Consider the following 16,280-nt stretch of genomic DNA (forward strand, 5'->3'; position numbering starts at 1 on the left):
TTCGAAGCTTCGGTAGTAATGAGCATCGAATATTCGAAGCTTCGGAGAGAGGATATATTATTATCTCTCTATAAATTGCAGTCTTTCTGTCTGTCTGGGTTTTATGCGAATATCTCTCGAACCGTTAGTCCAATGGATTTGAGGTTGTTTGGATTATAAACGCAAAAGATATCGTTAAATATATATCGCTAAAAGAAGCACACATTGGCTTTTGCCGCTCTAGCCGCTGGCCACTCCCCCTCTCACCATGAGGACCAGAGACAGAGAGCAGCGGAGCTTTGGCAGCTACAATGTGGCATACACCTCAGACCCACAAAAATGGGCAAAGTTGCACTACTTTTTCATTCTACAAGTCTTTGACTTTGAATAAACAAACAACAATTCCCGAATTTAAGGACGTATCAGAATCCCACACATGCAAAGCACAACCACACAACAAGTGCAGACAGAGCGTGATGCCACTTATAGGCAGGCTATTTATCTTATAAAGCGAGACGTATCTCTATATATGTGTGTCCGTGTTTGGGGGGAAGGTAACCTGCACATCAGCAGACACCACATGCAGAACGCTTTAGGACAGCGGGGGGGGGACTCTTTTCCTGCTATTGTATTAAATTGCTGTGAGCTGACATAGCCTAATCTTGGAGATTATTCCTTCACATAGCGGTGCAATGCGAGAAAATCTCAGAGTTGAACCAGGCAGATACATCAGTTTTCATCAGACTCACCCTGGGTCGGGTTAATTAAGTCACCAAAATAACTCCGCGAATCAAATCCCCCTACTTCCCCGTTAACCGTCAAGCCACTAAACCTGTATGAAAATGAACCCATCTGCTGAAATTTTAATTTCGTTAACGATCCGACACAAGACAACACCGTCTCTCTCTCTCTCTCTCTCTCTCTCTCTCTCTCTCTCTCTCTCTCTCTCTCTCTCTCTCTCTCTCTCTCTCTCTCTCTCTGCGCACACCCACACACGCGCGCGTAACGCACTGCCATGAGTCCATGACGCTAACGTCTGATTACTGTCTGATATTTTGTGATTACATTTTTAAAAATGTAAAAGAGAGTATTATATTTCGAACATATTCAAGCGCGAATGAGAAACGTTTGGAGGGGGATGCCAGGTTGTACAAAAAAAAAAAAAAAGAATATTCGAATGTCAAATTTTCCAATCGAATACCAACCCACCGAACGAATATTCGAAATATTCGAACGAATATTCGAAATATTCGTATTCGTAAATGACGCTAAATGATGATTTTTGCGTCATCGGAGGCTTTTCTCCAGACCCACATACAGAGAGCTCTCGTCTCAGGGGGACATGAGGGAGGAAAGCACGGTCATTCGAAAATACTACCGGGTTTCTACTGACACAAAGCTTAATGCTAATCGGTGAAGTATCCCTTTAACCCGACCCAGGGTGAGTCTGATGAAAACTGCTGCGTCAGCCCGGTTCAGCTCTGAGATTTTCTCGCATTGTACAGCGCTGTGAAGGAATAATCTCCGAGATTACGCTATGTTCTGCCTCTGTTTAGAAGTGGTGAATGTAGGCTACAGCTCACGGCAACTTAATACGATATAGTGTCTGGCTTTTGTTTGATATTTAGTGTTGGCAAATGGCTTTTTATTGAGTTTGCTCTTATAAGAAATAATAGACACTGAAAAGCCAGCATTACGTAGCACCTTTTTCCACCCAACCTTATTCCACATGTTCTTTTCAGCTATCCACTCGTGCTCCAGGAAAGTGAAGAAAAGTTAGTTTGGTATATCCAGCAATCATGTAACATTGGAAGCAGGAATACCTGTACTGAAGTCAAAGGCAGTCCATTAAAAGTATGCAGAATTGGCTATTAGCAGTTCCTGTTTACAATGGGTTATCAACTATCATTGGATTACTTTCATACTGAAGAAAACTTAAAAACGGGATGATTCTCAGGCAAGTTCTGGAGTTATGAGCTGCATCTTTTCTCTATGATTTCTAAGCTGATTTATGGCCAAATACAATAACTTCCCATTGTTTTTTACGTGGTAATTTGTAAGCTTTAGAGGTGCTGGTAGTGTATGTTTTTTACTTTTAGACAGCTTGCTAGCTCTTTCCATCCGATTCCAGTCTTTGTGCTAAGCTAGTGTCTGCTGGCTAATGGCCACATACTGTATAACAGTGGTATCGATCTTCTCATCTAACTCTCTACCAGAAAGCAAATACTTCCCAAAATGTCTGAACTATTCCTTCAATGTGCATACACATTCCTAATGTGGTACCAGTCAGTTTGTGTTTGAGGTAGCGGGCGACACAGTGACATACGCAGCCTGTAGCTTTTAGTGTTATTAGTGGAGAACAGCTCAACTCAGCAGAAACAGCCTGCAGCTAATGAAAGTGTGACTGTAGTCAGGGGATTACAGAACACTGGGAGAAAAGGGTCGGGGTTAGACAAACAAAGAGGGGATCCGTTTGGAGGTTGAAAGAGGTAATCAGAGAATCATGCGAGAGAGAATGAGAGTCAAGAGAAACACAGAAACTCTGTGCAAGTGTTTCTATTTCATGAAATAACTCATTAGCCATTAAAACAAGAGTTGAGAGAGTAAAGATATTAAATGGAATTTTTCTTTGGAATAATTTATGATAAATGTGTTTCACTTGTCAGCAATGTTTGAGCTTCTATTTCTCGCTGTCTTGCACATTTTATCTTGCGAAGTGCTCACTAATACAAAAGCAGCCCTTACCTTCAATGCATATATGGAGCCACAACATCTAATTACTTTTTAATGAGCTTTTAAATGAGCTTTTAATCTCCTTAAAGGCATCACAAAGACCAGCTATGGAAAAAGAAAAAAAGCATTTACTACATAAGATCAAGTTGAGCTCTCAAGCAAGACAAACTCTTCCTATTTATCCCCCTCCTCCTCTCTCTCATCTTCTCACTTAATTTGTCTCTGCCCTTGCTTTTCACTATCTCTCCCTGAAAGCAATCCACAGCAAAGTCTCCAAGGAGAGCATGTTCAAGTTGATTTCAAAACAGACAAGTAGAAAAATAAGGAGTTGGAACTTACTCTGCGGTGTTGTGTGTGTGTGTGTGTGTGTGTGTGTGTGTGTGGCTGAGCTCCCTACAGCCAGACTCTCATCCTGTGGTTTCCTGCAGCACAGGCTCCCAGCCAATCCCAGCTCCCATCCCTGCACAACCTGAAACTCTACCCCAGTCCATATGTCAGAATAGTTTTTCTTTTGCATGAGTGAGGGGGAAACATAAAAGGAAAGGGTACTTTAAATCTTGTCCAAAGAGAGGCAAGAGGCATCTTGTTACTGTACATTTCCATCTGAACATTGGTTTCATCTGGGAGTGTGTTGTGTGCCAGGCTGAACCCCTCCTTTTCTCTTTTATTTGTAATTATGTAACAACTGACTTCTCTTTTCTGTCTACCACTCTTCCTACTGAACTGCTCTGTCCCACCACATTTTCTATTTTGTGTCTCAAAGGCTTAAAGAAAGATTCAGTAGCTTAAAAATATACCCCCAGGGCTTTTTATGTTATTTTTCTAAAGTGGCTTTCCCCTCTCTGCCATCTTCCCCCTCTTTTATTGGCTATGTTTTTGCCGCCTCTCCTGAGTGACATCATCTTTCTGTAAATAGTAAGCATAAATGTTTTATCTAGGTTTATACACAAATGGCAAATAAAAATAATGAAAAAGTCAGTTTATTACTGCAGGGGAAAAAACACACTAATTATTTTCCTGCTGAACAGAAAAATGAGCAGCAAAGAAACTTAGTTTATGACATGACCTTTCAATGTTATAATTGGTAGCGTTATGCTGCTTATGTGGCTCAACTATAGAACAACTTTTAATCACACTAAATCCTAAGGAAAATCAGACAAAATTAGGGTTGGGGAAATGGAAACTTCAGCTCCATTGTCTTATTGTGTTTCCCTGGCCAAACTCCTTTGCATTACCTTTGGCGCAGTCAGACTCTTGTACCCGCCCTCCCCCACCATGGCACATTTTATTGCTTCCATTTGCTTTTGTTTTCTGGATTTCCCCAGTGAATCAATGTTTACAGCCTGAGTGGCCTTATTTTATTCTCTGCAAACTAGCAGACAGACTCCTCTGCCATCCTCTCGTCCCGTCTCTCCTCATCCTCTTGCTCCCTTTTTCGTCCTGCCTGAGCTGACCTCTCCCTGGGTCCAGTGCTGGTCGTGCAGGACGATGGAATCTATTCACTTCACATTATTAGGGCAATTGTATGAGGGATGGATGTAACATAAAAATGAAATCATGAAAATCCATGTGAATTGAAAGTGGCCTCAAGGTGGAAGTAACAAAAAAACTGATGCGGTCAAATACATATCAATTGAAAGATAGTGATAAATTGTGGATTGATTTGTTGAACTTGATTAACATTTTATTTGGAACAGTGTTGCTCTGATAATCAACAAGGCTGTGTTACTGTCTGCCATTCATCATTCATAATACCCAGTTGACATTTATCATGCCCCCCCCACGCTGAGATTTGCTGCTGTTGTTAGTTTCCACAGCCAAACCGGAGCCCTGCTCCCAGCTGCGTGGCGTGGGCATGGTTTTTCATTGACATTTTGGGCGGAAGTAAGAAAATTGGTTGCTGTAACTGAAAATGGAAATTTTGTATTATGAATGTAACAAGCGGAAAATTGGGAAACGTGGCTCTGTTTTCATTATTTCATGACTTTTTCAATTAAATCAGCTTTAAATTATTCAAATCACTTGATAATTTATCACAATTTTTTAATTCGCATTTTTATCAATTTAGCTTTAAATCACACAGGCATTTTATCGCCCAGCATGGACCATAAGCCATCTCTGCTCTCCAGCTGGCCCACTGACTCGAGTGCTATATGATCACTGCATATGGTATGTTGGCATACCACACTAACACTATATCTAACCATGTATTGAGTCACGCTTTACACAACAAACGGAACAATCGAAACAGGATGTAATAGTAGACTTAAAATACACTGTGTGGGCAGAATATTGAGCTTTGTTATTTCCACTTTTTGAGTCACCTCTTTCTCCTCTTATTCATGACACGCACAGCCATGCTAGTTATGTGGATATTTGGTCATAAACAAAAGTACGAAGCAATTTAAAATGTTGACCTGATGATGGTGCTGGAGGAAAAGTTAAGGGATCACTGAAGATGATGGATGACAAGTCATCCTGCCTGAGAGGGACATGAATGAATGAGATATTTCATTCAAAACCACAAATGTCAACCTCATTGTGTTGTAGAGGAAAAGTCAGAGGATCACCAAAGTCAGTAGGGGAAATCATCGAGGAAACATGAATATCTGTATAAAATTTCATTGCAATCTATCCAGTCGATGTTATCTCAGTCTGGACCAACATTGCCATCCCCAGAGCCAAACTGCAGCATGCCCACACAGAGCAAAAACAAATGGTACACACATATGGTGACCAGCTTATATGAACACCCAAATATATATAGTTCACAAGTGAGTCATGCTTTTCCCTGCATGGTATAGACTGCCTGCACTCTTTTACACTCTTTCTCTGACAGCATTGTATGTTGCATAATCAGATTTCCTGACCTATCTGGTGATTGTCTTCCTCCCCCTCTATCCGTTTTTATTTTCCCTCTTCATCATCAACATCATCGCCTGTGTGTCGGCTGCTAGCATTGCAGCAATGTGATAGAAGTGTAATGGAGGATGTTTACAGGCGTTTAGGTGGAGCTGGTTTTGTCAGCTGGAGTTACACACTGCTACATGTTGTTGTTCAGAGATTTTAAGATCGTTTTTAAGATTCATCTGTGTTCTAAGACTCATGTCAGGCTGAGTGTGATATCTGGAGAGCTGAAAAGTCGGCCGGTCAGTCACTGAATAATGATTGACAGGGACTCTGTCAGGCAGCGTTGCTCTGTAGGGTACAATTGCTCAAATTTCAAAGATTTGCAGCCACTTTGCGGTTCCTACTATACTCTTGCAGGCTCTCATGTTCATCCACCTACATGCTCAAACATCCCACACAGGCATCTCAGATGGGTGTTGCGTGTTAATTTCTTTACAAAAGCAACATGCATTCACAAAGGCCCAGTGTCCCTTCTCTGAGTTTAAACCTCCTACTTGTTCTTTCAGTTGCTTTGTGCATGTCTGTCTCAAAGGCTGAAGTGAAGTTTCTTTTCTAGAGACATGACTAAATACGAAGATAGAGATGTTTTCTCATTCCTTTTATTTGTCTCCACCTTTTTTTGATTTTTTTTTTTTCTTTCATGTTCTTCTCCTAATTGCCTGCTTTATTTCTGTTTATTGAATGAGTGAGGTAAACCAGCATGCTGTGCTTATGAGTCTTATGTATTGCAGACACACAGGTTCATTTTAATTTATTAAACACCTCTGCTGCATCGGTCTCTATTGATTTCCATGTGACATTAAACAAGTATTGGCAGTGCATAGCCTGACACACATCTCTAATACCAAAAAGTGAAATTTGAAGGTCCGTACCAGTGGTTTTGTATGTTTTTTATTCACTAACTACTACACTTTTTAAAGACTTATCTCTTACCTTTTGAGGCCACCAGTGGCCTCAACACAGTGAACATTATTGCCGTAACATACATTAAAGCTATAGTGCGTAGTTTCTGTCACTCCCAAGATGAATTCTAAGTATTGACAACACTGTCTGCGCGTCCACATGATACAAGCTAGGGCTGGGCGATAGGGAGAAAATCAGATATCACGATATTCTTGACCAAATACCTCGATATCGATATTGTGGCGATATTCTAGGGTTGACAATTTGCGCTTTAACAAAATATCTTCACACTTAGATTTTAGATAATCATCAGTAATGTAGATATAAGTACAGTACTATCGGCGGGCGGTAGCTTTAGATTTCGCTGTTTGGAAAACGATAATTTGTATTTATTTTGAATGCTTTTCTTGTAACAATGGCCCGATCTTTGGTTCACAACTTCAAAGTCGAAGCATTTTGAATTCTTTGAAAAATTGGCTTTTTCTCCATAGTGTATGGTATTGTATTATTAACGTATCAAATCATTATTATTTGTATAAAGATCCTTCACATAGTGGCTTTAATGTGCTAAATTGGCTTTTTTAATCCACTGGTCCCTTACATACTATAGCTCCCTGATTCTCTGTAGTCTAACTGTTGCCTCTCTTTGGTACAGGTGCGAGGACCCTCTCCTGCTCTTCCTCTTCCTCATCTAACCATACCTCATTTCCCCATCAGTCTGCTCAAACAAACAAAGTAAACCCCAAAATATTACCCAACGAGCAGGCTGCTGCCTTAAACCCACAGCTCATACGTTCTATCGTCCCTCCCCATCCCTGTCTCTCTCATCGTTTGCTGCACCAGCCTGCTTCTTCCTAGGAGCCTGGGGAGCTCTCTTCCACTGGCTTAGCCCTCTTCCTCTCCTCCTCCTCCTCCTCCTCATCTTCTCCTCTCTGCCCCTTCTCCTCCCTCTATGTGAGTATTTTCATGACAACCAGCATGTGAAACTGTCTGTGGCACAAGCACGGCACTCGGCATGTGGTGGATGAACAGTGTGGGTGTTTGCTGGCTCATGTTTAGGTCTCACTGGTGATTTCTCTGCTAATGACTGCATAATAACCTCCATTTACATGCAGATGTGGTTCTGCATTTGCATTGATGTAATCAGTGAATCAGTGTCTTATGCAGGGTAGCGCTGTCTGTGTTTTATACACTTTGCTGGACTGTGAGCGCTTGTATTGTATCGCATACGTTTGCCAAAATAGAAGAAATGTTCATGTCAAGATTTGGTATTATCTTGTCAGTGGAGGTTCCACCTGAACAGTAAAACTGTCAGAGCAGAGGTAGAAGAGAAGCACCCAAGATGCACCTGTCTTACACTCACTGTGTTACAGTGGAGTTTGTGTGTGTGTGTGTGTGTGTGTGTGTGTGTGTGTGTGTCTCTGTGTGTGTGTGTGTGTGTGTGTGTGTGTGTGTGTGTGTGTGTGTGTGTGTGTGTGTGTGTGTGTGTGTGTGTGTGTGTGTGTGTTTTGTGTCATGTGCATGTTTTGCTTTACTCAGTCTGACCAAATCACCATCTTCCAGGTGGAGAAAGTAATAAGCCCAGCCTCAGGCATACACCATCAGAGGTCTTACATACTGTACTGTTGCACCAGTAGAAGAGAAGCAGAAGGAAATAAATTCATTTAATTTGTGGCTAGCAATGACAGCCAAAAATATCCTTAAAGTAGATAGGATAAAGGGTTAAAATCCTGCATACGATCAGAACATAATTGTTTTTAATTTACCCGGATAACAAACAGGATAATGTGAATTCTGTTGCCTTATACATGACAAATATTCAGCTTATTTTCTAATTTCAGAGCTTTCCACCCACAATTAAATGCCCCAATTTAGAAGACGTGAAGTATTCTGTCTTCAAATGCACTACGGCAAAAAGATAATCTTACTTTTAAAAAAGAAAACCCAATGAATTTCTCACTGTGATGGATTATCTACAGTATCACAAGTGCATTTCAAGTCTCTCTGCAAGTTAATTTCCATGCCACACTGAAAAGAACTGAAACCAGTGGATTGCTAAATGCTACAGCAGAAGAAAGCATTCAGATATTCTTCTTCAGCAGTAACATGAAGTGTACATGAGCTGTCGTAAATGCTCTGGCTTGAACAAGCGCTTAATAATCTCCTTTAGTGTGACGACTGCTGTACAACATCATGGTATAATGAGCACTGGAAGATTTGAGCACTGTGGGCCATATCACAGATCATTAGCTCATCTTTCAGTCTGTGCACTAACACCGACAGTAAGAGAGGGATATTGTGCTGATAAGTTAAATGTGATTTTTTGAAATTCTGTGGTCTGTAAGTAACATTCAATCACCTTTTTTTAGTCAGAGCAAGTCATCTAATACAGCTCTAAAGATCATACACAAAGGAAATTAGCTCATTCTCATAATGACCAACATTGGCATCCAAAATTACACAAATATGTCATGAATCATTAAATTAAGGGGATGGAATCGACCTTCTTCTGTCCTTGTTTGTTATATATCTGTGTGACAGAATTTCCAAATTAAATAGACTAGAAAAAAAAGGCTAAAGGAAAAGGACACCAGCAGCTGAGATGCATGGCAGGTTGAATGAGACTAGAGCCCCTGCTCTAGTCTCATTCAATGCCTTCAATGTTTTAGCAAAGGACCCCTTTAAGGACAATTCCAGTGCATAATGAACCTAGGGGTTAATAACTGAACGGCCGACCTTCGGCAGAAAAGGCAGTCGGACTGACTGCCTCCCCGAGTTGGCCCAAAAAAAAAGTGCCTCGGAACACACCGAAGCGATGGCGACTGCCGACGGCAGCTGATTGGACGAACGTGTCACGTTGGTCTTGTTTCTCCGGAAATTCAAAGCCAGACTGTCATGACGGCTTGTTCAGAATACGATCTCATATTTTACTAAAATAGTTCACCGAAATGTGTTTCTGAAAATATTTTAAGCGAGAAATAGGCTATGCAGTTGCTGAATCTGTCTTCATTTCAGATCGACAAAGGTCAGTTTAAAAGATTTTCGTCAGATTTTGAGAGGCGTTAGTCACGCTAATCCCGCTCGTCATTTCCAGGTTAGCACTCCACCAGTCAGATTGGTCATGGAGTCCGACTGCCCGCCCTCTGACGCAACATGTCAGGTCGGCCAAAATGAAGGCCGACAGCTCCTCGGACGGACGACGGCACGGAACACACTGAACAGACTCGAGTCACTGACCTCGCCAGACTGTGCTACGGCCGATTATCAGCTTGGTGTGTCACTGTCTTTAAACATACATGTGGCACAGTAAATGCTTAGGATTAACTATCTGTGGATGGCTACCTTAGTGGCTACCCTACCTATAGGCCAGTTAGCCTATCAATATTTTTTCACAAATAGGCTGACTTATATTTGCTAACAATATGTTGGTTTCATGTTAAAATATTTTAAATTAAAAAAATTTTTTTTAAAAATGTATAATTTGGTGGCCCCCCTGTAGTAACTCGGAGGACCCCCTATGGGTCCCGGACCCCTGTTGAAGATCTCTGCACTTGAGCAAGATGAATGGAGAGACAAAAAATGGAGTAATAAAAGGAGAGGTACAGAAGTGCAAAGAGAGAAACGGCAGAGGGAGATCTGGCGGTGAGGTGGAGGGGTGTCAATGTGACAGAAAAAAGGAGTGCTGAGTCAAAGTTATGATAATGAGACCAGCCTGCTCCTTGATCCAGCTGCACATTCTTCCCCACAACTTGGCATCACACACATTGAAGAAACCAACGCTGAATCAAACTTTAAGCTGGACTGTTTATCTTTATAAGTCACAAAGAAACGATTACCCCAGCAGAGAAAACAATACAAGTATTCAAGGGTTTCATTTTGTTTTAGGAGCACTGTGTACACTACTGTATCTTCTATTGTTACATCCCTAGTGTAATTTCCTCAAATTAAACAATAATGTGTTCCTAGACAAAGAATTTTGTTTTTGCAAAATTGTAAATGTGAGCAGAGACCAGAAGTGTGGATACACACAGATTTACATATATATATATATATATATATATATATAATATGCAGGCTTGGAATTGTCTGGCTCATAATGTTGCACTGTATTTAACCAAAATATTACTTGATGTCTTTTTGTTGTTGTAAATAGCATCTTTGCTAGTGGCTACAAGTTGGCTAACGAGCTACAGTATGTAGTAAAAAATTGTAATCCAATTATTTTTTGCAAATAATTTGGAAAGCCAATCTTGTTTCAGTGCAGAAATGGGCCTTTTCACAGCATACCTTTTTGACTTTTCATTAGTTTTAAAAGCACAGGTGTAGTTAACACCTACATAACTCATTACTTATGTAACACAGCACCTTAGCATGCTGACATTTTCTAATTAGAACTAAACACAATGTATAACTGAGGCTGATGGGAATCTCATTAGTTTTTTCTAGGGCTGTGCTCAATTGAAGAAATTCGTAGCCGACTAACACTCATTCAATTGTATCAACTAATCGATTAGTTGATTTAATCGACAGATCTGTAAATCTGAGTTTCTCCTCAAAGAGTCATGCAAAAGCACCACTTTAATTCTTGTGCTCGTACGTTTCTTGGAAATATGTCTAATCAACTAAAGAAATCTTAGTTGACTAAGACCAAAATGACCGATTAGTCGACTAATCGACTAAGAGGGGGTAGCCCTAGTTTTTTCTAGTATAAACAAATTTTGCCATAAAAATAATGGACCAAAAACAAAAATTTTACCTGGTTATGGTGCTGGATGAAAAGTTAAGACGATCAGCAAGTTATTACAATTCATCCTGAGGGGTACATGAATCATGGCAGTTGAGCATAACTGTTGAGACATTTCACTCAAAACCACAAATGTGAACCTCATGGTGGCGCTAGAGGAAAGGTCAGGGGGATCAAACAAGTAATTAGGATTTGTCCTTTAGAAACTATGAATGTCTGCACCAAAGTGTGTACCAATCCATCTAGTAGATGAGATATTTCACAGAATAAGGGAGATTTTTGACCTGCTGGTGGCCCTAGAGGAAAAATTAAGTAAACCGTTGATATATGTACAACATTTTATGTCGATCCATCCAATATGCCACTAAAACAGCCTCATTGTGTAGCTTGATGAAAGTCAGGACCATGAATGTCTGTACAACATTTTAATGGTAATCCATTCAATAGTTGTTGAGATGTTTTTGTCTGGACCATGTGGTGGACCACATTGCCACCTCTGGAGCAATGCCGCTACAATGGCTAAAAAAAAACTCAGATGATACCGCTTGTGTCAGTGGAGTTCAACTTGACTTTTACCCCCACAGTGCTGTGTGTGTGCTTCTCCATTTGTCAGTAGGGGAAATGGTGGGTATTTATCTCTGGCGATGGAGTTTCCCTGCATCATTATAAGTCTGTCATTACTGTAGATATCAACACCAATCTTGTACAGAAGAAGAGACAGTAAATACATCAGCAAGTCACATCATTACTGAGACCAGGATTCAACCATAGACCTGATTTCACTTGGGGGGGGGGCGCAAAGTTACTGTAGCAGCCACCAGAATAATGTGGATAAGGGGAGCCGGGGAGGAAGCGAGGCTTGTTAGCGGGTGTGTGTCAGGACTCATTTTCCAAGAGAATGACTGCGATTGTGTGTGATTGTGTGCACTGGTGCTTGCCGTGGCATTACTGTAGTACAATCCGAAACACTGCAGTGTAGCTATTTCTGGTGTGATGAGGGGAAAGCCTGCAGCTTTTTTCTCGCTTCCTTACCCTTACACCCCTCCCCCCACTTTTTTTTTTTCTTTGGCTCCCTTTCTTCAGGGGAGCTGTGGGATGTAGATAAGTCCCTAGTCAGCCGAAACCGCAGGGAGCCAGGCAGAAAGAGAGTGGTTCTATCTTGTCTAGTAACAGCTTACGTCACAGTACGTCTCAAGTTAATGGGGGATAATGTGACTGATGGAGAGGATAACTGGCTTGAGGCTTATTCTCATGCACCTGTTTGGTAGAGAGAAATGATTATGCTGAACTTGAATTAGCAAAATGACGACAATGAAAGTTTTCATGGATCTTCTCTCAACATGTTAACCAATAAAGGCATTTTGTCAGACTTCACTAATCTGTGCCTCTGTTCTCTTTACTGGCAGATATAAACAGATGATCCCTAAACTTGACCCCCCACCCTCCATGAACCGCAAGCGGGCCAGCAGGACCTTGTCTCCGGGGTCAGAAGTCACAGCCGTGCCCACGGCCAGAGAGGCCACCGCTAATGATGGGGCGGCCAGCCACAGCAGCAGCCTCTCATTCCCCGATATTACCCCCAGCTCCTTGTCTTCTGCTGATTTCCACTCTCTCAGCAACGGTGAGAGCAGCTCCTGCTCAACCAGCGAGGACTCGGGCGTGCGCTCCGAGACCAAGTCCCTGCTGTCGCCGCTCCGCGATGACGACGACCTGTTCGGGGACCGCGGGACGTTTTTAACGGCCTCCAGCGGCTGTGACAGTCCTTTGGAGGAGAGAAATGAAGCGGTTCTGTCTTCTTCTGAGTCGTACCATGCTGAGCCCCCAACCCTCGACTCGCATCCGGACACCTATGAGCACCCACTGCCCTTCTCCTCTCCTATGAATGATACCTGCCTTCACATCAGTTTCTCTGAGGATGAGCTGCTGGAGAGCAACCAGGAAGAACCTAATGTCCCACAGCGGAGTTAGGAGAATGAGCTGATGGGAGACCTTCCACTACATCCTTCAATCAGCTCTTAATGCAATACTTACTCTCAGACCCTCCTATGTTTGCACTGGGCTCCATATCAGGACCTTTAATTATTCCGTCCACTTGTGACACAGTACAGACATAGCATATACCAGTAACTGAAAAATAATCTATTGTGTAAATGATTAGCCAATGGTCAGATTTAGTATTTTTGTAATAATATTAATGATCTAATTTACTTTTTAGTGACTAAAATGTTAAGCAGAATACATGTAGCAATTCTTGCACTGTTAAGGTCACACATAAGTTACCGTAGAATTCAAAGAGAATGAGGGAACACGTTTTATTTTTGCTAGTAGTCAACCTTAAAATGTTATTTTGTATATTGCTTCACTGTGGTGCAAACTATTGTGGGAAATATCATTTTCTGCAGATATCACAGTGATCATGATGATCATGCACATGTTGGTGATGTTGGAAAGAGCCTCGCCTTCTGTACAGCACCTGACCGGATGATGCGTGAAAAGAAAAGAACAAGAAAGTCAGATAAAGGAAAAGGGGAGGATAGAAGTGAGCAGATGTAGTTGTGTTTTGGTTTATGCACACCTATTTGTGGGTGTGTCGTATGTTTTTTTCATTATTATCGGAGTTGAGTGGGTGTTAGAATGTTTTGTGATACTTTCAGACTTGCAGGCTTTGAAGCAGCACTGGAACAATTAGTGGAATATTTGCATGGATTTTGTATGCTGTATGTAGCATTGTTGTAATCCTTCAAAAAAACATTGAATTTTAATGTATTTTAGTTTTGAGCGCAGGAAGAAAGCTTACCCTCAAAAATCTTAAAAACCTATGGCCAGGAAAGCTTTGGATTGCACCCGTCTCAGTGGAGAGCGTGTTATAAAATAAACCCTCAGACTCAATGGGAAGATAATTGGGGAATCTCAGAGGACACCGGAGAAAGACAGCTTGGCAGATGGATTTTCTGTTCGGCCTTTCACTTTGAGAAATTCTGAATCACCAGCAAATTTGTTTCATTTAGAGCTGTCAAGATGAATTAAGCTGACATTGTGTGTAGACACACACATATTATGATATTTTTTTCAGATATTCATTGAATATCTGTTTGGTTTTGGACTGGCATTTCTGACATTTTATAGATTAAGTGTTAAATAATCTGAGAAAATAATTTGCAAATAAATTCCCTGTTCAAATTCCCTTTTTAAAGTTTTAACATGCATGTGGCAAGATTTTATTGCATTATAGTATAATCGTGTTTTATTCAAGTAAGCGCAGGTGTAACCTTCGAAATGTAGAAGTCATATATGGACGTGAGAGGAAAAGCAGCTAAGGTGTGATAGGAGAGGTGGCGTAAAGGTGCAGGTGTCAAATGCCCACAGGCGAAGCTTTTAACACCCAGAAACGAGGCTTTTCGCAACATCACATGTGGCAGGAAGCTATCACAGCAATAATAATGGAAAAAAAATAAAAATAAAGAGGAATAGTTGAAGAACTTCAGCACTTACTTGTGGTTTTTTTCCCCCTACAAATTGATACCCAGAGTATGTTTGTATTATATGCAGAAAACCACAACATCAGACTCTTATGTGATATTGCACACAGGATTAGGGCTGAAACGATTCCTCCGAAAAACTCGATTACTAAAAATGTGATGTCTGCATTCTTCATTCTTTCTCCTCACTCAGTTTTAGCCTTCTAAAAATGGGTCCCCCAGAACAGTGTAGTTGAATAGCCCTGCTGTCAGCTTTGTACAGTGACGTTTACCTGGGCTTAGAGAACAGCTCTTCTGCATAGCCAGTGTAAAGAGCCAGAGGCATGTATGGGAAGGTGGTGAAAAAGATTTTCACCAAAAATGTACTTTTGCCAACAGAATAAGGGGCTTGACACCCATGCAGCCAGTGCTTAAAAATAGTAACATCTATCCCTGTTAATGTATGCAATTTAGGCAAAAGAAATGTTGCTTTTTCTAAAAAAGGAAACCTCTCTTTTGTATATTTACTATTGTGGTTTACTGTAAACCAAAAGTATTTCTTATCCGATCACTCGATGGAATAATCGGTAGAATACTCGATTATTAAAATATTTGATAGCTGCAGCCCTACACAGGATAAAGAGAAAATTGTAAAAAGGAACCTCATTGCATGTTTTTACCTGCTAGGTTCTTTATTGATACTCTTCTGTCAATTTTATTCAATGACTGAGGTGAATGCACTGTGGGAAGATCAGGCTTCAAACTGTAAAGCATTCACATATAGTTTTCAAACTGGCGCAGTCGAGGAAATGATAACAAGAAGCTCACAGCTGGATTTAAACCATTGAGTAACGATGCAACTACAGGTAATTAAAAACGGTAACGCTGTTTGCTTCATCTCTTTGATTTGAATGGGAACCAGCTCCCCTCTGCCCTTTTACTCTACATTCATTAAATCTCCTTACATTCACATTTGGCATTAAGAATTCATGTCTCTCAAACTCTTTCCCACGTGTAATATTTTCAAGGATCACACAAGAGACTGTCACTTTCTCTGAGTTGTTCTGCTCCCGAGGTGCCTTTTAAAGGGCGAGCGGTTTCTTCTCTGTTGTTACAGAGCGTACAACGCTCACCTCTGCTCAGTGTACACTGTCACTGCGAGGCAGGAACGGTTGACTGACAAGTTTAATGTGTTCAGGGCGTCAGTGGAATGCAGTAATGAGAATGGAAGCATATAGGAAATCCTTCAGCTCGAAGGTGTTAGAGCTATTATTTCCCCTGCAGCGCTTGGATCTCGGGAGTGCAAACAACACATGAAGGATTGGTGAAGTGTGTGGTGTGTTTTGTGGGGCACAGGACCCTTTATGCCCTCCTTCATGGAATTCCCCAACGGTCAATCAATAATGCAAGATGTCTGTGCAGCTCAGAATAGCTGAAGCTTCTACCTGCTCTCTTGTTCTTTCTCTCCAGAGAAATGGCCTCCATCTGAGTCAGTTCAATACCAGACGGAGTCTGATCTGCGATCAATTTGACATACCTGCAAAGAGCCAGAT

General features: G+C 41.2%; 1 protein-coding gene across 2 annotated transcripts in view; it reads left to right on the forward strand.

Moving 5' to 3' along the window:
- si:dkey-34e4.1 (carboxyl-terminal PDZ ligand of neuronal nitric oxide synthase protein) overlaps nt 1–14,753 on the forward strand; it is a 63,766-nt gene extending 49,013 nt beyond the window's left edge. Inside the window, exons 11-12 of one of the 2 annotated variants that reach the window (XR_004108136.2) lie at nt 7,181–7,479; nt 12,676–12,861. Coding sequence is in view for 1 of the 2 variants with exons in the window: in XM_031317677.2 (XP_031173537.1) it covers nt 12,676–13,237 (562 nt within the window). In the remaining variant the exon portion in view is untranslated. Of the gene's footprint in view, nt 1–7,180; nt 7,480–12,675 lie in introns of both variants that reach the window. The other variant, XM_031317677.2, reaches the window with a different exon arrangement.
- The last annotated feature ends 1,527 nt before the right edge of the window (nt 14,754–16,280 follow it).

This window comes from Sander lucioperca, chromosome 14 (assembly GCF_008315115.2).
Source record: "Sander lucioperca isolate FBNREF2018 chromosome 14, SLUC_FBN_1.2, whole genome shotgun sequence".
NCBI classification, from domain to species: Eukaryota; Metazoa; Chordata; class Actinopteri; order Perciformes; family Percidae; genus Sander; species Sander lucioperca.